Source organism: Delphinus delphis, chromosome 1 (genome assembly GCF_949987515.2).
Source record: "Delphinus delphis chromosome 1, mDelDel1.2, whole genome shotgun sequence".
NCBI classification, from domain to species: domain Eukaryota; kingdom Metazoa; phylum Chordata; class Mammalia; order Artiodactyla; family Delphinidae; genus Delphinus; species Delphinus delphis.
The window spans coordinates 90653751-90679453 of record NC_082683.1 but is presented as its reverse complement, the minus strand read 5'-3'; the positions used below and the strand labels follow the sequence as shown (position 1 = coordinate 90679453).

At 35.9% G+C, this 25703-nt stretch overlaps 1 protein-coding gene and 1 long non-coding RNA gene across 5 annotated transcripts in view; one reads left to right on the top strand and one right to left on the bottom strand.

The window, feature by feature from the left end:
* Nucleotides 1-8815, bottom strand: part of RNPC3 (RNA binding region (RNP1, RRM) containing 3) — a 34888-nt gene extending 26073 nt beyond the window's left edge. For 3 of the 4 annotated variants that reach the window (XM_060026365.1, XM_060026380.1, XM_060026389.1), the window contains exons 1-5: nucleotides 8215-8487; nucleotides 7026-7073; nucleotides 2542-2660; nucleotides 1588-1671; nucleotides 1060-1171 (exon numbers count right to left, since the gene is read on the bottom strand). In XM_060026365.1, coding sequence (XP_059882348.1) covers nucleotides 1060-1171; nucleotides 1588-1671; nucleotides 2542-2660; nucleotides 7026-7073; nucleotides 8215-8406 — 555 coding nt within the window. In that variant the 5' untranslated portion in view covers nucleotides 8407-8487. Of the gene's footprint in view, nucleotides 1-1059; nucleotides 1172-1587; nucleotides 1672-2541; nucleotides 2661-7025; nucleotides 7074-8214; nucleotides 8488-8588 lie in introns of those variants that run through there. The other variant, XM_060026372.1, reaches the window with a different exon arrangement.
* Nucleotides 8571-23896, top strand: LOC132434811 (uncharacterized). Its single transcript, XR_009521421.1, has 3 exons — nucleotides 8571-8646; nucleotides 22149-22250; nucleotides 23729-23896. It is a non-coding gene; the product is annotated as an uncharacterized lncRNA (long non-coding RNA).
* Nucleotides 23897-25703: the final 1807 nt, after the last annotated feature.

Below are 25703 nucleotides of genomic sequence, written 5' to 3'. Positions count from 1 at the left end.
GATTCAACTCATATCTGATATTTTATGTACTTAAAAACTTTGCAATAACACTATTCATTACTTTAGTGCAAAGGAAAGACCACCTCTTGCCTTTATAATCCCAGGACAGGGCTAAACTAGTATATCTCAGGCACTGGTGTATCTCAGAAGATTAGCCTTCCTAAAATATTTGTCAATTCTACAAATACAATTATTCTCATTATTAAAAATGTCATGTTCTTACAACATAAAAATTTACTGAACTGTTTTTTTTCCCTTGATTATTGTGAAATTATGAAACACAGAGAAGTACAACAAAGAAGATAAGTATCATCTATATTTTGTACTTAAAAGTACGTTTTATTGTCAGTACTTTCAAGCATTTGCTGAGGGGTCCTCTATGTCCTTTCCTTTAAGAAAGGAAAAGGTGTATGCTAAAGTAACGAAGAATTACCAGAAATTATATTTCCCAAATTAGCTTATGTTTATTAGTATTATTAATACTAAACATGTTAGTATTTTTAAGCTATAGTTTATAAAAGCCTTTACTTGAATGTAGTAATTTTTTATTACCTTTTGCAATGGACTGAATGTTTGTGTCCCCCTCCAAAATTCTTATGTTGAATCCTAATCCACAATGGGATGGCATTAGGACATAAGGCCTTTGGGAAGTAATTAGGTCATAAGGGTAGAACCCCCATAAATGGGATTAGCGTCCCTTATAAAAAGCACAAGAGAGAGCTCTCTCACCCTCTTTCAGCTACATGAGGATACAAAGAGAAAACGGCCATCTGTAACCCAGAAGAGGGCCCTCACCAGAACCTAACCGTGCTGGCACACTGATCTCCAACTTCTAGCCTCTAGACTGTGAAAAATAATTTTTTATTATTTAAAAGCCACCCAGGCTATGGTACTTAGTTATAGCAGGACAAACTAAGACACCTTTAAAATACTGAAACATCATTGTCCCTACAGGAATTAGTGTAATACTATTATTAAAAAAAGTTTGAGAATTAGCATGAAAAGTAACATATAAGGTTATACAAGTATTTACTTTGAGGAACGTTTTATTCTACTTACCTGTACGTAGAACTTAGGCACACTTGCCAAAGCATTTACTATGTTTGCTAGAATTGTGCTTGAAGGTGGTGGGTACATATACTTGAGGCATGAATTTAGAGGAAAAGTCAGCCTAAAAAAAATATTTAAAAATGCTTATTGTGTTTTAATAAGTTTCATATCAATAACTCATTTTAGGTAACCTAATAACATACAAATTGCTCAAATGATTCAGTAAGAGTACTCTGTTCCTAAAAGATCCAATTGATTACATTTAAAAAGAAACTTGCCTTCTGATTGCATTATAGAACAATACGGCATTTCTTATCAGAGAATATCTTACAACTTTGAACATTTTAATGGAACCAAATTCAGTGACAAACTCTTAGAGCTCAGTATGTTTAATCAACACATTAAAAATATGCACGATATATAATAAAATGTTCTTTAAAAAATTATCTTATTTGCAATACACACACATCCCCCACATATACCACCTATCCAAAACAAAACCAAAAGAATAATGAAATACAAACAAAAAATGCTAACCCATGGTTTGGTGCAATTCCATTTTCTATGGTTAAACAATCAAGTTCTTTCTTTTCTTTATCATCTTCCACAGTATCATCAGACCTAAGAAATACAGAATCAAAGTTGATCTTACCTTTAGAAATAGAATGAAAAATTGCATACAAAAATGACATATTATCTTTTTAAACAGGGCATTATGAAAACAGTTCCATAAGTAAAACTTTCAACTATTTGTTAAGTAAACACCAATAAAAAAGAGTATCTATTCCAGATATTATAGAAGGCATGGCACATTTTCATTTACTCTTCACAGCAACCCTATGAAGATGGTATGATAAATCTCACTGACACCCCCACCCCACCAAAACTGAAGTTCACATGGTATAAATCAGTGGCACACAAATTTCCTCAATGTACATCAATGAGGGTCTGTTAAAACTCAGACTGCTGGGGCCTATCCTCCTCCCCACCCCCAATACCCCAAATTTCTGATTCAGTAGGACGAGGTTAAGGCCTAAGAATCTTTCTTCCAGTCAAGATCCTAGACGATGTAGCTGGTACAGGGATTATACTTTGAGAGCCACTGGTGTAAAGCAAATTTATAAAGGTTGTATAACTACAAAGAATTAACAGCTGGGACCCAAATACCAGGCCACGCCTATTCACGACACCTTGCTATATCTAACACAAGGACTTTATACTAGTTACCTTCCCTCCACTTAAAGTTGAATGCTTTTCCCCCTACTCTTTTCCCACTTCACATTGATTAATTCCTAATATTAAATCAATACTCAGGTTCCTAATGCACAATTAGGAATGAACAAATACATTGCTTTAATGTACTAGATTCAGTAGGGAGATATAACCATTTACTGTTTCAAATTATTTACCTGCTAGTCTGAAAACAATCCAAGAGCAATACAACGGATTAAAAAAAACACTTTTAAAATGTACGAAAACCTATCTACATACCTTTTCTTTTTTTCAGTGCTTGAAGAAGGACATGGTGAATGAACCTGATCTTGCTCTTTTGCAAATTCAACAACTAAAGTATGACCTAAAAGCTTCAGTTGATGAAGTCTTGTCAATGCCTTCAGTTGGAAGAGTAAAAAAAAAAAATTAATAACTGTACCAAAATTATTTGTTAGAGGCCATATATAAATAATTTATACATGTTTTTTGTTAACGCTCGTAACATTTCCTTGGCTATTTCTTACCCATTTCTCATCTCAGGCTGCCAAGACTTCATTACTTATTAAGCAACTGCTTCCAATCACTTAGGAAAACTAAGATCTGGTTAAATACAATGCTGCCTATACCCAGGCAGCTGAAAATGGTTAGAAAAACCAACATAATGAATTGGGCTAGTCTCACTTTAAATTCATAACCACAAATCTGAGGATGACCCTTAAGGAAGCCACAGTCAAATATATTAGTTCATTTTTTCTACCAATCTCTAAGACAATATTTTGTACTATTTCCTTCTTCCTCAACCTCACAATACTCCTGTCACATTATTTTAGCCTAGGATACTGCTTCCTACTTTGAGAAAACTGAAGCAACAAGATGAGAACTTCAGATTTCCCACCATAAGTTTCCATCTACCAGCTTCTGCATCCACATATTCTATCTTCTATCTGTCATCACATGTTAACAATCCATGTTTTTATTTAAATCTAGTTGTTTTACTTGTATACTAAATCCCAGCCTCTCTTATGCTCTCTGGAACTGTACAGGGTGTGTTCCTACCTACATTGCTAATTTTCTGTCCTCTATTGGATCATCGACATCAGCATACAAACATAGTCTGATTTCTCCCATCCTAAAAAATATTTTTTCTTCATCTGTTGATCCAACTTATCACTCTCGCCCACCCGCCCCCACCCTCACTTCGCTTTAAATTACTCTTGCAGTAAAACTCAAGAATTATCTATGCCCTCTATCTAAAATTCCTCCCTGCCCATCCAGTCTCACACTCACTCCAATCAGGTTCATGCCTTAATCAGTCCACTGACACTGCTTGTCATAAACAACAAATTCTGTACTGCCACAACAATTGTCAATTCTCAATCTTCATTTTACTGCATTTAATGCAATCACTCCACTCCCTCCTTCATACATGTTCTTCACTTGGTGTCTAGACACTATAATTTCCTACAGGTTTCTTCCCAGCTCATTTGTTTCTACTTCTCAATCACGGTGGCTTATGCCATCTCAAACTCTTAATGCTGTCATGCTCCAGAGGTCTATTATTGGTCCTCTCTATCTAATCCAGCACCCTAATTTAAAAAACCATCTCTATGCTGATGATTTCACAATTTATAATTTCAGCCCAAACCTCTGTCCTTAAATCCAGGAACATATATCCAAACTACTGGAAAGCTTCTCTTAATTTTAAATATTTTAAAATTAAGACTTCAGGAATTGAATCTTCTCTCCCCATCCCCCCTCAAATGGTCTCCATAGGGAACCTTCCAATGGTAACCCCCTTCTTTCACTTACTCATGTCAAAAATCTTGGAACCATCCTTAACACCTCTTTCCCACATTGCATATCCAAGCCACTGAGAAATTCTGTTTGCTTCTACCTACAAAATATATCCAGAATCTGACTATTTCCTACCATCTCCATTGCTACCATCATGGTCCAAGCGACCATCATCTCTGGACCGAATTAACAGTATAACCTTTTAAGAGATTTCCCTGTTTCTACTCTTCCCTGCCTTCTATCTACTCTCAACACAAAGTGATACTTTTAAATATAAGGTGAATTATGTTACTGCTTTGCTCACAATACTACAATGGCTCCCAATTTTACTCAGAGTAACATCTATGGTCCTTACAGTACCTACATGATATGGCCCTCTTACTTCTCTGACCTCAAATTCAATATCTCCCCTCATGTTTTTTGCTTTAGCCACAAGCTAGTGCATGCCAGCTATTCCTCTTACTAGAATGCACTTCCCCAAAATTCCCTTAGCTAACTTCCTTCACTTCCTTTGAAGTGTTGCTCAAATATGACCATAACTACCTTAACTGTAGCTTAATCCTCCCAACCCAGCACTCCTGATCCTATCGTTCTTTTTTTTATAGTATTTATCATTTTCTAAAATATTAAACTCATTAAGTTTATTATTTATGGTCTGTCTCCCCTTTGAGAATGTGAGCTCCGATGAGGGCATAAATCTGTGTTTTATTCACTGATATATCCCAAGACCTAAAGCACTATCTAGCACATAGCAGGCACTCAATATTTTTTGAACAAATGGAACGTTAGGCCTTAACAGGGACTATAATTTTTTTTTTGCGGTACGCAGGCCTTTCACTGTTGTGGCTTCTTCAGTTGCGGAGCACAGGCTCCGGACGCGCAGGCTCAGCAGCCATGGCTCACAGGCCTAGCCGCTCCCCGGCATGTGGGATCTTCCCGGACCGGGGCACAAACCCGTGTCCCCTGCATCGGCAGGCGGACTCTCAACCACTGCTCCACCAGGGAAGCCCAACAGGGACTATAATTTTATTCTACCATCTTTATGCATCCTTATTCGACTCCATTATACAAAGCAAGTTTCTATACGTTTCAATAATTTTCAAGTCCTTAAATCAGCCTAGACCTCTTACTATCAGTGAGCCTTTGATTATCTGAAATACAGCTGAATTGCTTTAAGTTTCTTCCTCTCAAAATCTATGTCACACATTCTTTTCAAAGTTATGGCTTTTAAGTTTTAATGTTAGACAATGACTGGTTCCATGCCCTCTCCTCCAAGTTAATCTTGACTCTAAAACAAGGTGGTTTTCATTACCATATTATACTAAACACTTTTTATGCGATATTTCAAAAGGTCTTTTCTGAAAAAAAATTTTTCCTATACTTTAATACATATAATGTGAAAGTCCTCTGTAATCCCATCCTTGGAGAAAGACATTTATTATTCAATTTGGTGTATAGCTCTGCTACATTTTGTTCTATGCATAAACTAACATACACAGTATTGATACTAGTTTTCCAAAATTCCAAGGTTACATATTATATGTTTTGCAACTTTATTCATGTACTCTATCTGGGCTACATTCCTTATTAATACATATTCATTTGAGCTCATTCTCTGAGGGTTGTAGTCCAGTGTATGGATATACTACAATTTAAAGTATCCTTCCCTCTTATTGATAAGAATTTGGGTCATTTCTATAGTTTCACAATAAAAATACTTTACTAATAGACTGTGTTCGTTCTTCACCTTGTGTCATCACAGGATCTTATCTTCTTAAAACTCTCTTCTCCTTGCATCCATGAAAATTTATTTTCTAGTTCTACTTCCTTTTTATCTTCTCCCTCCCAGTCTTCTTTGCTGGCTCTTCTCCCTTTGGGCAACCATATCCATTTACCTTGTTGAGGAAACTCTATTTTTAACCCTGCCTCAGCTCTAGGTCCATATTTTTAATTGTTTTTAAAATATTTCCACAGAAGTAGCCCACAAACTCCACAAAATTAATAGATAATATGTGAATTCATTACCTACCTTTGCAAACATCCTCTGAATCCTGCCCCTGTCAACTAATGTAATAACCCAATAACTCAGTCCAAAAATTTCCAAGTATTCCCTCTCTCTCAACCACTACATCTACAGGGATCACAGGACCAAAAAACACAATCTCTACCAAATTTGTATCTACTTCTTCCTTTGTCTTCTTACTGCCTTATTCAGATCCTTTCTCTTGCCTTAGCCATTATAACATTTCTCTTGTCTTTGCTTTCCATTTGGTCTTTCTAACTCTAATCTTTTTCCATATCCAATCCATTACATGAACTCTACCAGATGTCTTTCACAGATCTGACCATACTACTGGTCAGCTCAAATATATCAAGTGCCTTAAGAATAACTACTAAACAAAATTCAATCCCTCCCTCCCTTCCACCCAAATTTAGACTCAACCTATCTTCCAAGTCCTATTTCAATTTCAACCCTTAGTTTTTGCTCCACTTAGGACTTTCCATGCCCCACAGCTTTATTTAGTGTTCTCTAAACCTGGAAGGTCCAACTCCCTTTGTTTTCTTCTCAAAATCTAACTAATCATTAAAGGTCTACCTCAAAGGTCACCTCCTTTGCAAATTTTTTTAAATATATATATTTTCCATATAATGCTTAAAACATCTTGTCTTGCAACAGTTACAGAGATAGTTATCAATGTTTGCATCCTTTAGAATTTGTCACTTTTAATTACATATGAGATTACAATTCAATTTTAATTCATGTTCCAGTTAATCTACAAGTCTTATGTCCAAACACTGGGCAAAATCTGCCAAATGACAAACCAAATGTAGCCTATGGAAATACAAACCCTTTTTGTATTTGAAAATACAAACCCTTTTGCTTTTAAAAACTATAGTTTAAAATTATGCTCCATTTTTTAAAACTGGATAACAGAAAATTGTTAATAATAGAAAAGAAAAAGTCATACCTTTATAGCTGCTTTTTCATTAGGGAAAGTAGCAAAAGCTGTATGTTTCTGAAAAAGAAGGTACAAATTATTTCAAATATAATTTCTCATAAGGAAGTCTGATATTTTACCAGCTGACAGTGATTTGACACATTAATAAAATCACAGAAAAGGACAGAAAATCCAGATCATTTACCTGATTACTAAATTCAGTACACTGCTTTTGAATCAGTTTAGGATCAAACTTCTTTGAGATGAAAGATTTTCTCATATAAAGGGGCACACACACACAGCATGTTTTACATATATTTTCAAGTAGTTCGACAGTCCATAAGTTTAAAAACCCTTACTATACACAGAGGACCACCCTTAAACCATCCAAACATATAAAATATCTTCCATGTATAACGCATCTACGATCTAAACCTTCCTTTATATAGCCAAATGCAAAGTTTAAATTGGTCTTTCTCCTAACTCAGTAATTCTCAACCCTGGCTGCATTATTAGAAACACGTGGGGAGACTTCAACCACTGATGTTTTGCCCCATCACAGGCCATCTGGCAGAAACTTAACATCACCACTGCTATTTTAATGGAGAGAACTCATCTAAAACATCTTCAGGTATAAAGGAGAATAAAGTAATTGTGTACATCCCAGTGTTGGACTTTGAACAGTCTTAAAATATTGCTCCCTGAAGGATTCCGTTGGAAATTTTTTATGAATAACATCCTCGTCAAAAACTTAGTAGAAATCCTGTAACTAGTTTACTCAAGTTACCGACTACTGTAGCTTCTCCTCTATTTTGATGAATGTCTTAACGCTGGCTTATAAGTACCAAGATTTTTAAACAGTCCTTCGCTACATATTTCTGAGAGTACTCTTGAGCCTAAGAGAAATACCTCCAAATTCAGAGGAGTTTCGAGATTCCCAGGATGGGAAAATGGAACATAACTAAGCTTCTCTTTTCATTTTTTCTTCTTTGCCTTTCTCACTTGCCCTTTTCCGCAGCGCGGCGACTAACCTAGGCTCGAGCCAATTAAAACCTGACTTGGGACTATTTTGATATGAAGGAGGAAAGACTGGGAAGCCCCCACTACACAAGCACATTTCCCTCACTCTTTTCTGTCTTCTTCCTTCTGTCAGAACTCCCCCTCCCCAGGTCAACAGCCAAGGGCCTTCCCCGGAGGCTCGGGACTGGCGCGCCCTTACCAGTCGCCCCTTATCGGACAGGATGCGCACGGACTGCGCCCCGAAATACTTCAGTAAGTCCTCTTTCTCCTCAGCAGTCAGCTCGGCTGGCAGGTGCCTCACTAGAAGGGTTCGGTCGCCCCGCGGCGGAGAAAGCGAAGCAGAGCTCTGACATCCTCTCGACAACGGCAGCGGCTGTTCCGAAGCCGCCATTTGTCACGGAGAACCAACAGGGAAGCCACTAAAGAAACCGCAGTGATCATAAAAAGCTGAGCTAAGTAAGTGTTTTCCCACTTCGCGCTAAGGATTCTGGAAACAAGGAAGTAACGCGAGAGCTGTCGCCTTCTCGCGAGACCTGCACCACGGACGGGTGCCAACTCTTCGGAGACACGTACCTCAGAGTGAAGGGCAAGGTTCCACGGTGATGGGAAAGCAAAACGATTCAAATTTCAGGTAGTTGATGACGGCATTAAAAACAAAAATTCCCTCGAGATAGGTGTAAGGATTTTAAAAAACTGTCAACGCGTGAGAGACTTAAGCCGCGTTCACGAAAGAGGAAGTAACCCCAAGGCCGGATGGAGTCACTGCTGCGCATGTGCTAGCTGGGAGCGGGTCTGGGCGTGGCGCCAGGGAGGTTTGGAGTTGCGATAGCCGGGTTTCTAATCCTGGGAGATTGCAAAGTGCGTCTGATTGGCTGGCTGGGATTTGGTGTGGGAATACCGGTTCTGTGTCTACATTCGGGATGATAATGCCTAAGGATTGCACATTCTTTCTTTGGCTCAGTAGCCTTCACGTAGGCAGGCGAACTCAGTTTTAAGGAACAAAAAGTTGAGACAGACACTTGTTTTCTTGAATCATCGGACACGTAGCAGCAGCCTGATACGGTCTGGCCGTGGTTCCTTCTCACGGAATTAGCGGCCTCTAGGAAGAGATGCCCTAGTATAAACCCCATCAACAACTCTAAGGTGTAGGTACTCCTCCCCATTTTACAGTTGAGCACTCTGATGTACAATACAGGGAGGTGTAAGTCACACAGCTATTAAATGACCGAACTGGGATTTGACCCTGCTAGTGTGACTGGCCTTTACACTATTCTAACCCGTTTCTGAATGGAGCGAGGCAGAGAAGTCTTCCTTATTCCATACAAAGAGGGCATTGAGGATTCTGGATAGAGGTATTATTTTAGGTGCAGCTACTACAGTCTGGAGGCCCAAGGTGCCTCTTAACTGCTCTTTTTATTTGCTACTTGATTAGATGGTAACTGTATCGCAGTAAACAACATATCAAAGTTTGGCTCCCATGGAAGACGGGTTGGGGAACAAGAGAGGGACAGACATTAATAAAAACTTGAAAAACTATGGAGAACCCCTCCACAAAATGTCATGTATATAGAGCTAGACCATGAGGGCTCTGTGGGTTACTTTGAAGTCTTGATTAAACCAAAGAGCAATTGGAAACTGACAGAATTTTTAGTAGAGGTCTGTGTGTATGTGTATATGTATGTAATGATTAAATTTTAGGTATGAAAATTTCTCTGGTTGCAGTGTGGAAAATGGAGTAGAAGCAGGAAGACCAGTTGGGCTATTGCAGTAGCCCAGGCAAGACACTGCTAGAAATAGTTAGGTAACAGTAGACATGGAGAAAAGGAACAGGAATTGAGATGTATTTTGGAAGTGGAATTGAGATGTATTTTGGAAGTGGAATTGAGATGTATTTTGGAAGTAGAATTGATAGACTTGCAGATGAAGAAGAGTAATTAAGGATAAATTTTGAGGTTTTGGCTTGAACCCCAACTGTCCACCATCTAGGTGGATGATGATGCTATTTACTGAGCATGAGAAGAGTTAACTAAAGTGTAGCTAGATTAGAGACTGTAGGGGAGGAAGGAACACATTAAATTTAAAGTATCTATTCAGTATCCAATGTTTCAAGTAAGCAGTTGGATGTGTAATTATGGCATTTTGGAGAAACATCAACACTAGATACATATGTAACATCAACACATATAATATTTATATCCAAGGTACAAGAGTGTAGGTAGAGAGAAAGGGGACCAGTATTGATCCATGGGGCATGCCAGTGTTGAGAAATTGAGAGGAGGAAGAACAAGGTAATACTTTTTCTCTTGGCACTTACACTGTAGTAATAAAGACAGACTAAAACATGTAGATAAGTAAGTAAATGAGTTCCTTTTGGAGAGTAAATAAGTGCTTTGAGGGGAAAAAAAGACAAAAATAGACCCAGGGTAGAGGGATAAACTGATTGGAGAGGGCATGCTACTTTAAACACTCCTTTACAGGCTTTTCCCTGCATCTCTTATAGTTATTATTATGTATGATTAGCATATAGTAGACATATATAAATATTTGTTCAATGAATGAATACATGAATGGATTAACTTTAATATTACCACTGCCACCTATGGTCAAGAATTGCTACATGGGTCATCAAGGTAAGTTTAGTGGTCTTTACTATAATTGAGATATCACAGCTCAGTGAAATAGGAACATGAGAGAATTTTATTTTATCTTAATTACTTTTAGTTGTACTCAATTAAATCTGCCTTATCCTTCCCTTGACAATAGCTCAGGCAGATTTCAAAATGTCTTGGTCATTTTCAGTTACTAACAGTCCAAGTCGATTTGAAATGTCAACTTCAAACTCTAATAAGGTCATGCTTTTTACCCTCCCCTCATATAAGGCTTGACCTGAGGGATAGGAAGAAGATGTAATTGCTTTCATCTCTGCCATGTTTAAGTGGAAGTGGGTGTGGTCTGCTTTGAGTTGCATTTTTCTCATTTCCTTTTCTTGGTATAGCCCAGAGGTTCCCAAACTTTCTCAGCTCCTGGTGCCCTTATTGTCTCAGTAATTTTTTTCACAGCATCCCTAGGTGCCACCTTGTTTCCTGTTACCCCTTGATTTTTAAGAGGCACTGCCACCTGGGCTGACTCAGTAAGGTTCAGCAATTATTCCATATATTCCTCTACTTTTTCCAACTCCCATGTGAGGTGCAACCGTGCGATTCATTCCGGTCAGTGGGCTGTTACGAAGGCAACATGTGTCAATTCCAGACTATAGTACAGAAGAGGGGGTGTGAAAGCAGTGATCCTGGAGGCCACATATTGAGGTCAAAGAGCTGTGAGGTAAACACTGCATAGAATACCTGGTCACCACATCAATGACAACTTCCCTACAAAAGTGCTTGACCCCCTCCAAACCTTGCATAAGTAAGAAATAACTTTTATTAGCTTTTATTATGTGAATACACTGATAGTTTAGGGTTAATTCTTTTTATTTTTTCAATTTTATTTTTTTACCATAGCAAGGCCCATTCTTTCACCAGTAAAAATACACTCTGATGGTTCATTTTATGTGTCAATTTGACTGGCCACAAGGTACCCAGATTAAACATTATTTCTGAGTGTGTCTCTGAGAGTGTTTCTGGATGAGATTAGCATTTGAACTGTTGAACTCAGTAAAGTAAATTGCCCTTTCCTATGTGGGTGGGCATCATATATCCATTGAGGGCCAGAATACTACAAAAGGTAGAGAAAGGAAGAATCACCCTTCTTTTCCTGCCTCACTGATTAGGCTGAGACATCTCATCTCATCTTCCACAATCAGACTGGGTTCTACACCATGAATTCCCCTTGGTTCTCAGGCTTTCAAACTGAGGCTGAATTACACAACCAGCTTTCCTGGATCTCCAGCTTGCAGATGGCAGATCATGGGACTTTTCAGGCTCCATAATCACATGAGCCAATTCCTCATGATAAATACCCTTTTATTTATATATATATATTTATACTTTAAAAGTATATAAATAAATATATACATGTATAAATAAATACATGATATTTTAATGTATAAGTATATAATATTTTATATTTTGTTTTTATAAAATATAAATATAATAAATATTAAATATACTTTTATTTAAATTGATTCATGTATAAAAATTATATACATAAATTAAAATGTTATTTATTTTTATTTATAAATTTTTAGTTTATTATACATGTGTAATACTATATATAATATATTCTTCAATATGTTTTTATTATCACAGCCAGAGTGATTCTATTATGCCCTCAGAACTCTCCAGTGGCTTTTCCTCTCACTTAGACTAAAAGCTAAAATTCTTCCTTTGATTTCTAAGAGCTTATATGATCTGGCTCCGCCAATGTATTACTTTTTTGGCTTCATTTATTCTTTCCCCCTCCTTCACACTTCTCTATAGACATACTAATCTAGCTGTTCTTGAACTCTTCAGACACATGACTCAGATCTTTGTAGTACTTGCTAAAACTTTGAAAACATGCTTTTCCCACAGATATCTGCATTCTGGCTCCCTTTCTTCAGGTGCTCAAATGTTACCTTTTAACTAAATTGTTCGTTGTCAGTCAACACCATCTCTGCCTCTTCTGTTCTGTTCTCTGTGTTGCAGCGGCTGAAACACAGGAAACTAGATTTTTCATTATTTTTGTTGTCTATTGCTGTGTAATCACCCCAAAACTTTGTAGTTTAATACAACCACTATCAAAGACTTTTCCTTTTCTCAAGGCAGAATTTATGTCTTCGTTACATTTATTTTTATACTAGAAATCATCATATATAAATTTGAGTGCGTATATAGTTTCCTTATTACTGGTAAGCTCCTTGAAGATAAGAATTGCTGTATTCATCTCTGTATCCTCCAAGGATTAACATAGTGCCTGAGAAGTATTAGTAGTCACTGAATGTTAAAACATGTAAATTAATATTACTCACAAAAAACTAAAATATATCCTCCTGGCAACTAGCGATTGCATACTCATTGATTTGCATGATGACTTTAAGAAACCAGGCTAAAGAGTTCACTGAAAAATTATCATACTGGTCAAAGACAAAATGTCAGTATTATTCTGTGTTACTTACTGAGTGATGATTATGTGTGGATCTCACGGATAGTCATTTGTAGATTTACTCCCTGTGTAAAATAAACAATTTACATAGCCATGAAATCTTATGTTGGTGTGCATATGAGGGCAAATTTTTGTCATCAGCTTTCAGAAAAATAATCCTTAATATTTGTTTAGGGCTTCCCTGGTGACGCAGTGGTTGAGAGTCCACCTGCCGATGCAGGGGACACGGGTTCGTGCCCCGGTCCGGGAAAATCCCACATGCCGCAGAGCGGCTTGGTCCGTGAGCCATGGCCGCTGAGCCTGCGTGTCGGGAGCCTGTGCTCCGCAAAGGGAGAGGCCACAACAGTGAGAGGTCCGCGTACGGTAAAAAAAAAATATATATATATATATATATATATATTTGTTTAAATAACATGTAAACCTGCCTTTTAACCCAGCAATTCAATTTTCAGAATCTGTGTGAGACAGCTGGTGCTGCCATAACAAATACCATAAACTGAGTGGGTTACACAATAGAAATTTATTTTCTCATAGTTCTAGAGGCTCAAAGTCCAAGATCAGAGTGTCAGCATTGTCAGGTTCTTGTGATAGCTCTCTTCCTGGCTCGCCTTGCTGCTGTGTCCTCACATGGTAGAGGAGAGAGAGAGAGAGAGAGAGAGAGAGAGAGAGAGAGAATGTGCTGGAGTAACTGTTATAAGGGCATTAATTCCATCATGAGGGCCCCACCCACATGATCTCATCTAAACCTAATTACCTCCCAAAGGCCCCATCTACAAATACCACCACGTTGGGTGTTAGATCTTTAACATATGAAATTTGAGGGAGCATAATTTAGTCCACAGCAGAATTACCTTATAGAAATAAAAACATTTGTATGTAAACAGCTGGCTCATTGGTTTAACTTACTGAAATCTCATGGAGCTACCAAATATATTTTTTTCTTTTTTTTTTTTGATTTTTAATTAATTTGATTTTTTTCCCTAAGACCCAAATCAAGCTTTCCTTTGAGACCTAACAACTTATACCTGTCACTCTACAGCTGAGTTGACTCGGTGGTAAGTAAGCTAGCTTTCTGCACATGAACCTTATGCATACATAATTCTACCAGTCCCTTTATGGATTTAATATTTCTCTTTTAGGATAAATGAGTTCAAGTCTCTGGAAGTAATGTGGAATAAAACTGTCACTTAAAAATATATTCATGAGGGCTTCCCTGGTGGCGCAGTGGTTGAGAGTCCGCCTGCCAATGCAGGGGACACGGGTTCGTGCCCCGGTCCGGGAAGATCCCACATGCCGCGGAGCGGCTGGGCCCGTGAGCCATGGCCGCTGAGCCTGCGCGTCCCGAGCCTGTGCTCCACAACGGGAGAGGCCACAACAGTGAGAGGCCCGCGTACCGCAAAAAAAAACCAAAAACCAAAAAAACAGAAAAACCATGATCTATTTTTGCAAAACCTTTGGCTGATATAATCATCTATCTTTGTATTATGAATATGTGGGTACTGACATCTGCTCATAACATGTAAATCTACCGTAATCCCAGTTCAGTGACATAACACAGTTCTAAATAAATTTTACCTTCAATTTCTTCAAAATATAAATCACAGCAACAAGTATATGTATATTTTACAGCTTCAAACATGTTTTATTGGATCTCCCTTCCCTGACCTGTTCCTTAACTTTCCTACTCATTTTGATTTTAAAAACAAACCATTATTTATCATCATTCAGTCCAATTAAAATACTAATCTCACTTCTAAGCTTATACCCTTCTCTAAGGAAATCTGTAGTGGACTCACTACAGATTTCCTCAGAGAGGACTTTGCCACTGCTCTGGAAATAGCATGCCTCTTCACCTACCTATCACTAATCACTTACTTGCCTTACTAATTTCTTGGCATATAACAGCCTAGAAATTATATATTAATTCTTATGTGTGTTTGTGTGTTCACGCCTGTATGTGTTTATAATATAAGCTCCATGACATTAGAGTGTCTATCTCGTCTTTGTTTTATTTGCTTCTTTATCTACAGGCCAAACATACTATCTGGTACATTGTAGGAGTTTGGTAGATATTTGTTGAATGATTGAATGTTGTCCAGTCCTAATATTATCTTGCTTGCATATATCACAGTTTCAGTTTTACATTCAGAGGCAATTAAAAGCACAGATTTGGGAGTGAAACAGTCTTGAGTTTTATAATCCTGCTCTACTCTCACACCTAGGGGAAGTTACTTAACCTCTCTTCTTCAGTTTTCTGATATGTAAAATGAAGATAATGTCTTTATCATAGCATTGTTATAAGTATTAAATGAATTATTCTGCACAGAGTCGGTGCTATAGAAGTGGTTATATTTGTTATTTTTATATTTAATTGGTGATTATTTGAATAATTTCTATCTTTCCCGCTACAGTTTTAGGAAGCACATTAATTTTTTTCCAATCATTGTATCTCCACATCCCAGCTCATAATAGGAACTGTATAAATGTTTATTGGGGGAAAAAAAAAGAATGGTTGAAGTTTTGAGGCAATGCATGCATGTTTGTGTGCACTAAGTGCGTTCCCATATTCTGTAGTTACAAGTCATTGTCACTAGATGGCAAGCTTGTCCTAGGCAAGGCAAGTGTTTGCGTTAAACCATCAAACTGAAGAATGAGGGTGCAAGGTAGGGGGAAATGTCACATATGTGTTTCTTAGGTTGGTGAGATGATATAGGAAGATGAAAGTTTAAGCATAAAATAAAAATTGCCTGTTTTTATTCTGCTTCATTTCTACCCTTCTGACAAGCTCATCTTTTGCATAATAATGCATTTTAGCGTTTCTGTCATTCCACTGACCTCTTATTATATTCATAATTTCTGTTAAAAACAATGTTTAAAAAGGTTTCTTATACTATTCATTATTAACAAGAGTTCCCTAATTTTTTCAACCTCAAACCCTTTACCTGCTGTTTTCAAAATCTTATGATTTTGGCTGGGACATAAGTTTCTCTATATCTTATATCCTCTAGTCCTCATTCTTGAACAAGTCTTTCATTTATTTATTTTTTTTCTGATTATTGGTCACTCAACATTCATGGGAAGCACATGTCTTTTTTAAGTATATAAATTTATTATTTTTTTCTCTGAGTTTTATTAAGATATAATTGACATACAGTTCTGTATAAGTTTAAGGTATACAACATAATGAATTGAATTACATACTTCATGAAATCATTACCACAATAAGTTTAGTGACCATCCGTCATCTCATATAGGTACAAAATAAAAGAGAAAGAAAAAAGAACTTTTTTTCTTGTGATAAAAACTGTTAGAATTTACTCTCTTAGCAACTTTCATATATAACATACATCAGTGTTAATTATATTCATCATGTTGAACGTTACATCCCTAGTACACTTATTTATCTTATAACTGGAAGTTTGTATCTTTTGACCACCTTCATTCAATTCCCCCTTCCTCAACCCCCGGCTGTTGGTAACCAAAAATCTGATCATTTTTCTATGAGTTTGTTCTTTTGTTGAAGTATAATTGACATCCGACACCATGTTAGTTCCTGGTGCACAGCACAGTGATTCGATATTTCTATACATTACGAAATGATCACCACAATAAGTCTAGTTGCCATCTGTCACCATACAAAGATGTTATATTATTATGACTATATTCCCCACAATGTTACTTTTTATCCCTGTGACTCATTTATTTTGTAACTGGAACTTTATGCCTCTTAATTTTCCTCACCTATTTCATTCATCTCACCACCCCTCTCCCCTCTGGCACCCACCTATTTGTTCTCTGTATCTATGACTCTGTTTCTGTTTTGTCATGTTTGTTCATTTGTTTTGCTTTTTAGAATCCACAATAAGTAAAATTATACAGTGTTTGTCTTTCTCTGTCTGGCTTATTTCACTTAGCATAATGCCCTCTAGGTATATCCGTGTGTTGCAAATGGCAAGATTTCATTCTTTTATGACTCAGTAATATTCCATTGTGTGTGTGTGTGTGTGTGTGTGTGTGTGTATCACAGCTTCTTTATTCCTTCATCTGTTGATGGGACTTAGGTTGCTGCCATATATTGGCTATTGTGAATAATTATGCAGTAAACGTAGGCTTGCATATATCTTTTTGCATTAGTGTTTTCTTTTTCTTTGGGTAAATACCCAGAAGTAGAATTGCTGGATCGTATAATAGTTCTATTTTTAATTTTCTGAGGAAACTTCATACTGTTTTCCATAGTGACTGCACCAATTTGCATTCCCACCATCAATTTCAAGGATTCCATTTTCTCCACATTCTGGCCAACACTTGTTATTGGTAATAACCATTTTGACACGTGCGAGGTGATATCTCATTGTGGCTTTGATTTGCATTTCCCTGATGATTAGTGATGTTGAACATTTTTTCATATGTCTTTTGGTCATCTACATGTCTTCTCAGGTCCTCTGCCCATTTTTTAATTGGGTTGTTTCTTTTTTTTGATGTTAAGTTTTTTTTTATGTCTTGTATATTAACCTCTTATCAGATATATTGTTTGCAAATATCTTCTCCCATTCAGTAGGTTACCTTTTCATTTTGTTGATAGTTTCCTTCGCTGTGCAAAAGATTTTTAGTTTAATGTAGTTCCATTGTTTATTTTTGCTTGTGTTGCCCTTGCCTGAGAAGACATATCCAAAAAATATTGCTAAAACATGTCAAAGAACATACCGTCTATGTTTTCTTCTAAGAGTTTTATGATTTCTGGTCTTACATTTAAGTCTTTAATCTATTTTGAGTTTCTTTTTATACATGGTGCAAGAAAGTAGTCCAGTTTGATTCTTTTGCATGTAGCTGTCTAGTTTTCCCAATACCATTTTTGATCTCTCCAGTTAGTGTACCATCTTGGGGAAAGAACAAGTTAGGTTCAATGCTATTATGCTTTGTCTAACTTTACCTTTGTTTAGCAAAATTATCAATAAGGACCTGGTAGAAAAGAAAGTATTGAAAGCCTACAAATTAGATAGTCAACTTCTGAACGATCAATTTTGCGGGGAATTCTGGAAATTAATTTTATAAATATCAATTAATTAAATTGATTAAATGTATGCATATTCTTTGGTAAATTAAATTTACCAAAATAAATGAAAAATGTGGACATGTAAAAATGAATAATAGTACTTTGAGACAGTAGAAAAAGTTTTCATTATAGTAATATTTAGACAGTATAATTATTTTCTTGTTTATTTTTTGAAAAAATTAACTACTGAAAAAAGTTGACTTTTGTAAAAACTTATAAATAATAATTATAAATAATAATTTATTTCTTTATAATCTTTTCCCTTTGTGCCTTTATGTGACATATTATTGGCCAAAAGACAGAAAATTTGTTAATTTTCTTTCAACTGCTAAAGGAAAGATTTTTTCCTTCCTTCTCTCTACTTAGTAAGAAAGGTAATTATTGCTTAATTCTCTACTTGACTAGAATGACTTAAAATGAAAAGAATATAAATTATTTAATTGTTAACATTTTTTTCCAAGTTAACCCAGATCTTCGTTAGCAACAATTAGCAATGTTGGTAGAGGTTCAGATATACTGATAGTCTTTCTCAGGTTAAATGGTTCAAAGTGGAAAAAAACATTCAGTGATGGTGATTTCCTATACCTTGGGAAGACTTAACAGTATAAATTCCAAGTCTTGCATTGACTTAGACCACCTCTCTATTCCCTCTACCCCATTCCCAACTTCTCTTGCAAACCAGACTCATAAAACTGTTTTACATTCAACTTAAGAGAGGATTTATGAGTTGACCTATTTTAGTGAGAAGGCATCCTCCAAGTAAATTTTCCAAATATATTATTGTCTTATAAATATCTTAGATTTAGTCAATCTAAGAACTTACATTTTTAGAAACAACTATAACTTAGTTCAGATTAATATATTACTATTTTCCAAAGGTAGTATATATTTATTGTTGAAATTCTATACTGATTTGCAAATGAAAGAAAGAAAAAGTGTAACCCCATCAACTATTAATAATTTATATTAGCATTTTTTGTATAATTCCCTCTACTCCTTTATCTACCTATATTATACACATGTATTTGTAAAAATTGAATATTATGATTCATATGAGTTTGTAATTTTTAGTAATGTATTGCAGACTTATTTTTGTGTGATGATACATTGTTCTTCAAATCATGTTTTATAGGATCCCAATGCATTGATTTTACCAATTTCTTTATTATTTGCCTTTATTGTATCTTAAAATACAGTATTAGATGGTTATGAAAGAATATATGTGACATAAATGTTTTACAGCCTAATAATAATAAAATGAACACCCATGAACCTAACGCCTCACTCTCAAACTAAAACATTGTCTGACAATGATCATTCTACATTGTTAAGTTTCCCAGTGTGGAATAATAACATGTGAGAAAGTTACAGGTGAACTATCCAGGTTGGACTGCAGAACTCTTGGTCCTGCCCCATGTGCTTGAGGTCAATTTTTTCCTTCTTGCCTTTATCTAGTGTCTTGGTTTTATCTATCCCTTATGAGTAACTGTTTGAATAAGGATAGACAGACACATGGATATCACATCTTCCCCAAATAGTTTTCAGAGAAACATTGTCTTAATCCAAGTTTACCAAAGATCCATTTTCATGAAGGAAACAATAAACATTAATACAGCACCTCTTTTTAAACTTTTCATTCCAGAATAAAACCTTTGCTTTACATTTTTATAATCAAAAGTCCAGGTAATTTTTCTCCACTTATAGAAAAAAGGAAAGGCTAACTTAAAGATTTCTTCTGCTTCTATCCTATCAAGTTTTAAAAAGATTTATTTATTTTTATCAGTAGATACTTCTAGATAGTTTTATCTAGATTGTTTATTACAGTTTATTAAGTCAGAGAAAATATATATTTTTTAAGATCAAAACCAATATCTTATTCTCTTCTGGGTAATTTTATGGTATACCTAACTAATAGAAGTCTGGCATTTAGTCAACATTTGCTAAATGAATGATTGTGGTCAGTAGAATTATTCAATAATACCTCAACTGAAGCAAATTGGCAACCTATTCTATGTAAAATAAAGCTTAGCCACCCCTCAAAAAATATTTGCAAAAGTCTCTTAACACTCATATGGGGAACTTGCATTTCTCAGCCATGAGGTTTCAGTTGAGTTACCCCTCTCTGTTTCAGGGCTAAACTCATTGGCTTGAAGCAATCCTGATCTAGTCACTGAGCTAATTTCAGGGGTGAGCAGAAGTACTGGTCGAATTAAAGTATACTTCAAGACTTTTGCTGTGAATGCCAGAGCAGATCCTCTCTTCAACACTAGTTATGATTATGAGTGGCTTGGAAATAGTGAAGCATTTTTGTTAATTGGAGGGGCATGGCATAAGATCAGGGCCTCCAAAGGGAGTAAAGCCTGAGAATTGATCCTGGTGCAGTTTTGTTTCTGACCTGAAGATAGATCTAACACTGTATGTTTTTTCTGTATGTTAGCCAGTATCCCCTCCTTTTTTGCGGCTTCCAACTTTATTGCATTTCCTGTCACAATCAAAAGAATTCTAACTGATTGATTTAGTTTATTTATAGGTGATTTATTTAGTTCTTATTTCAGATACATATCTTTAGTTTATGAACAATTTGAAAACTCTCCATTTTGTGGTTTTCAGGCAAATAGTGGAGAAAACAAAATTTGAAGGGGAAAGATGGGCAGGCCCACAGTCATTAGTCAGCCATTCAGTCAGTGCATGTTTGTTAAACCTTTTAGACTAAAAGATTCATGAGGGTAATGGACTATATCATCCTTTTAATGTCTTTGTCCCCAATTCCTATGGTAATTTCTTGCACATTGTAACTGTTCAATTAACATCTAATGAATAAATGAATAAAATAATTAAGGGCATTATAATTTAGTAGGAAAAAAATCTGGATTATTGTTGCCAGAAATATTTGATAATTAAAGAAAAGCAGATTTATGTTTAAGATATTAAACTACAGATAGGCATAAATGGGTAAGGAAAAACTTTTATTATTAGTTTTGTGATCATGAGGAACTTCACTTCTCTGAACCTCATCTGTAAAATAATTTTAATATCAAGCTCAAGAATTTCTGTGAGCATTTAATGAATTAATGTATATAAAGTGCCTGTAAGAGCTCAATGCATGCTAGCTGTTAATGGTCACTGTACTTCACTTTAATAAAGACAATTTACAAAATTGAGTCCTAGGTTACTATGTTTAACAAAATTAAAAAAAAAACACTATGAAAATTTGTCCTGAGAATTTAATAAATTTTTTTTTTTTTCGCGGTATGCGGGCCTCTCTCCGTTGTGGCCTCTCCCGCACAGGCTCCGGACGCGCAGGCCCAGCGGCCATGGCTCACGGGCCCAGCTGCTCCGCGGCATGTGGGATCTTCCCGGACCGGGGCACGAACCCGTTTCCCCTGCATAGGCAGGCGGACTCTCAACAACTGCGCCACCTGGGAAGCCCTAATAAAAGTTTTAATTGATGTATCTATATATTTATCTTACAAATTAATTCTGTGAAAATATAGAAAAATGATATAAAAATTATAACTAAATATTAAATCAATGTTGTCATTATGGACCATGGAATCAATGAGAATTCCCAATGCTATAAGAATTAGTGTGGTGCATATTAATAATAAATATTTGTTAATGTCCAAACATATAGTGCCTATCACATTATATGGACTAAATCACATGATATGGACTAAATACCTATTTTTATGTATTTATGTCTTTTATATATTTATTTTTTTATTTATTGTAAGATAGCTAGCTAGCTAGGTCAGTATTTATAGGAAATTGGATTTGGGGTGAGTTTTTTACTTGTCTGGTAGGTTGAATTATTTGCTTCAATTCTTTCCCCCCTCCCTGTAATCATTTGCCCTGCAACCTCTCAATTTCTACCAGCACACACAAAAAAGGAGTACACTTCCTTCCCTACCCCTCGATGTTGAGCTCACTCATGTGACTTGTTTTCGACAATGGAATTTTAGAAGGTGGAACACCATGTGTTTATGCTGTCTCTCTAGCTCTTTGCCATCATCATGAGAAGAATATACCCTGGCTAGCTACTGGCTCCAAACGGAGAATGGAGAATACGTAAGCAGAACCACCCCAGCAAACCCAAAGACGTGAGTAAAATTCCTCTGAGAGTTTTCTGGGAAGTTTTAATACATCAAAAGATAACTGATAGAATTTAATTCCCTTGTTTTCCACAGGGCTTTTTAAAACATCTCTTCCGGGAAATCTTCTCAATACTCTTCCCTTTTCTCTAGGCTGAAAGAGATGCCTCTCCTCATGTTTGTGTATTATCTTCTCCATATCTTTATCACTGAACTTACCACATTATGCTATAATTCTGTTGATTTTGTTATAATATTTCACCAGACTGATTTTCTATAAAGCACGAGATGTATCTTCAATTGTTTCTGAAAAAAGTCTGTGCCTCATATATAATAGCAGTCAAGTAAGGATTTAATAAATGAATTAGTTTATAGAAATAAGTCTAATACACAAAGTGAAATTACATCCACTTTGGAATGGTACAAAATAACATCTTATGGTAGATTGATTGAGTGGTCCCAATTTTTGCCTCCTATTAATAGTAATATATATCCACACCCTTGCCATGCCTTAAGGTGGGCAGAATGTATTTCATCAGCCCTTAATTTTGGTCATGATCATTTGACTAGCAATGCCAATGAACTGTTAAGCACACATGACACAGTGAGGCCTAAAAAAATAATGCAGCAGTTGAGTTTGCCCTCTTGTGCTTCTTTTATTGTCACGTGAAGAACATGTCCCAGGTAGCCCACTAGTCCCACTGATCCAAGAAAGACATATGGAGCAGACTTGGACCTAACTTATAGCTTGGAGCCAAGTTCAGTTTAAGTCAGCCAACTTCCAGCCAGCACACAGATGTGTGAGCAAGAATAAATGATTGTTATTTTGTAGATCAGGGTTGTGGGATGGTTTGTTACAAGCCCAATTGTGGCAATGGTTGGTACTTATTTATGAAGAGATTTTTTCATGTGAATAGTTAATGAATAAACCTCACAGTTTATTTTATACCCACAGAGAAATTTTCTAGTGCTTATAAATTTTCAAAATCAATCAAAATGAATCTAGTATGCCTCATGACATAAAGCAAATTCTTATTGACAGAGTTATGTTATATCACCATAATAGCAGATGAGTATTTATAATTTTAATTAATTTCAAGCTATGAATCATACAATTTTTTCCTCTAGATATGTATATATGTATACATGCACAAATACACACATGCATATATATATATATATATTTTTTACTTGTATCTTTTGACCACTGTGAAAAGGATAATTAGGCTAAAGCAAAGCTCCTAATTATATATATATATATATATAATTTATATTATATATTTATATATAGTTTACATATATTTATATATAATATAAAATATATAATTATATATATTATATATAAATAATATAATTATATATAAATAATATAAATATATATAATTATATATATATATACACATGTATATAATTAAGCTAATGTTTAGATATGTGGTCAACACTGCTGGTTATTTACGCCCTATTATCCATTTTCCTTCTTCTTATAGTACCGATAAGGTCATCTAGACTAAAGATTCCCAGTCTCCCTTCAAGCAAGGTATGTTTGTGTACTAGGCAATGGCATGTAAACAGACATAATCTCTGCCTCCTGTAAGTAATACCCTTAAAGAAAAGGGAAATATCTTTCCTTCCCTCTTTCCTCTTTACTCTTGTATAGGTGGTAGTGAATCATCTAGGAACCTATATGTGGGCAAACCACAAGATAGAAGGAAGCTGACCCTGTGATTAATTTGTATAGTACAACTGCCATACCAGCATCGGCCTTTAACTTGTGTGAGAATAAATTTCTGTCTTGTTTGTGCCATTGGTAATAGTGTATTTGACATGTGTATCATAAATATGCATATCCTGTTCATCTGAGTTATTGCAATTAGATGGCCTACATTTTTACATATTTTTAAAAATTACAAAATATATGTATGTTAATGCACTTGTGCATTGAGTAAGAAATCAGAAATTTTACCCTCTGCACTCTCCTGTCTAGGAATGACCATCTTAAGAGTTTGGTGCTATTATTGCCCTTGCCTGACTGGGCCAGTTGTCATGTCTGCATTCCTTTCTGTGTAAGGTATTAGATGTCAAACACATCTCTCCAGAGCCAGTGATCCCAAATCTCTGGGCTTAGAGGCTGCCAAAGAGAAGAGGGGAGAGGAGGGAAGCAGAGGAAAGGAGACGGGGAGTGAGAGGAGGGGAGAAACAGAACAGGCTACTTACTGCCTCCTTGCATTTTGAATAAGCCTGATGTAAGACTAACATTGGTGGCTCTTCCAGTAGGTGTAGGGGTTGGGAAGCAGGGGTGGAGATCAGAGACAGTCAATTTATTGTGGACAATTTATTTATCTGGAATAGCAGAAGTGATTGAGGTGAGTATGGGCATCTGACAGCTTTCTCCCTGGTAGTGATTTATTACACTCAACTCTATTTCTGACAGGTATGTATCCTTCTAGCTCAATTTTAAAAGTTGCATTAAACTTGACTACAATTAAGAATGGGCAAAGTGACTAATTTTATGTGTCAATTTGGCTGGGCTATGGTGCCTAAATATGTGGTCAAATATTATTTTAGATGTTTCTGTGAGGGTGTTTTTAGATGAGATTAATATTTAAATTGGTGAACTTTGAGTAAAACAGATTACCCTTCATAATGTGGATGGGTCTCATCCAGTCAGCTGAAGGCTTGAATAGAACAAAAGACAGACCTCCCCGAAGTAAGAGGGAATTCTGCCTTCGACTTGAACTGCAGCATTGACTCTTCCCTGAGTCTCCAACCTCCTAGCCCACCCTGCATATTTTGGACTTGTTAACCTCCATAATTAGGTAAGCCGATTTCTTAAAACAAATCTCTTCATATATTCAGGGAAAACCCTGGCCAATACAAAGGCATAACCAAAATAGTTACTAAATATGAATTATGTTCATATTCATTGTCTAGGAGAAACTTCAGCTCCACATGAAAGTAAGATGATGGTGATGATAATTGCAATATAGCTATACAAATTATATTATCATTCACTTTATTTAAAACGTCACAGTGTTATATTGTCCTTAACATATTACCAGCCATCTGTCTTGGCCCCTATATTTTATTTATTAATTTATCAAGCAAAACTATTGTGTATAGCAGACTAGTTCAACCATAAATCAAATAATTTACCATGACAAGTAAACAGGAATGTTTACCCAGTAAAGCTTTACCTTAGGTTTGGTCTGTAACTAGTGGAAAATGCTCCCTTGTACTAATGAATAGATTCAGTGAAGCTAGCCAAAGCACCTGCCAAAAATACCTTAAAAACATTCCTTTTACAGAACCCCCAAAATTAAGTGTTCAAAATGTTAATTCAGCGTACTAAGGGAACAAGCACGTACCTTGTGTCAACCAGTGTGTATATGAAGTGGGAATTCAAATTACTGAGGCTTAATTGTATAAAGATATCTGGGACCTAGCAATAATTTTTGGGTAAGG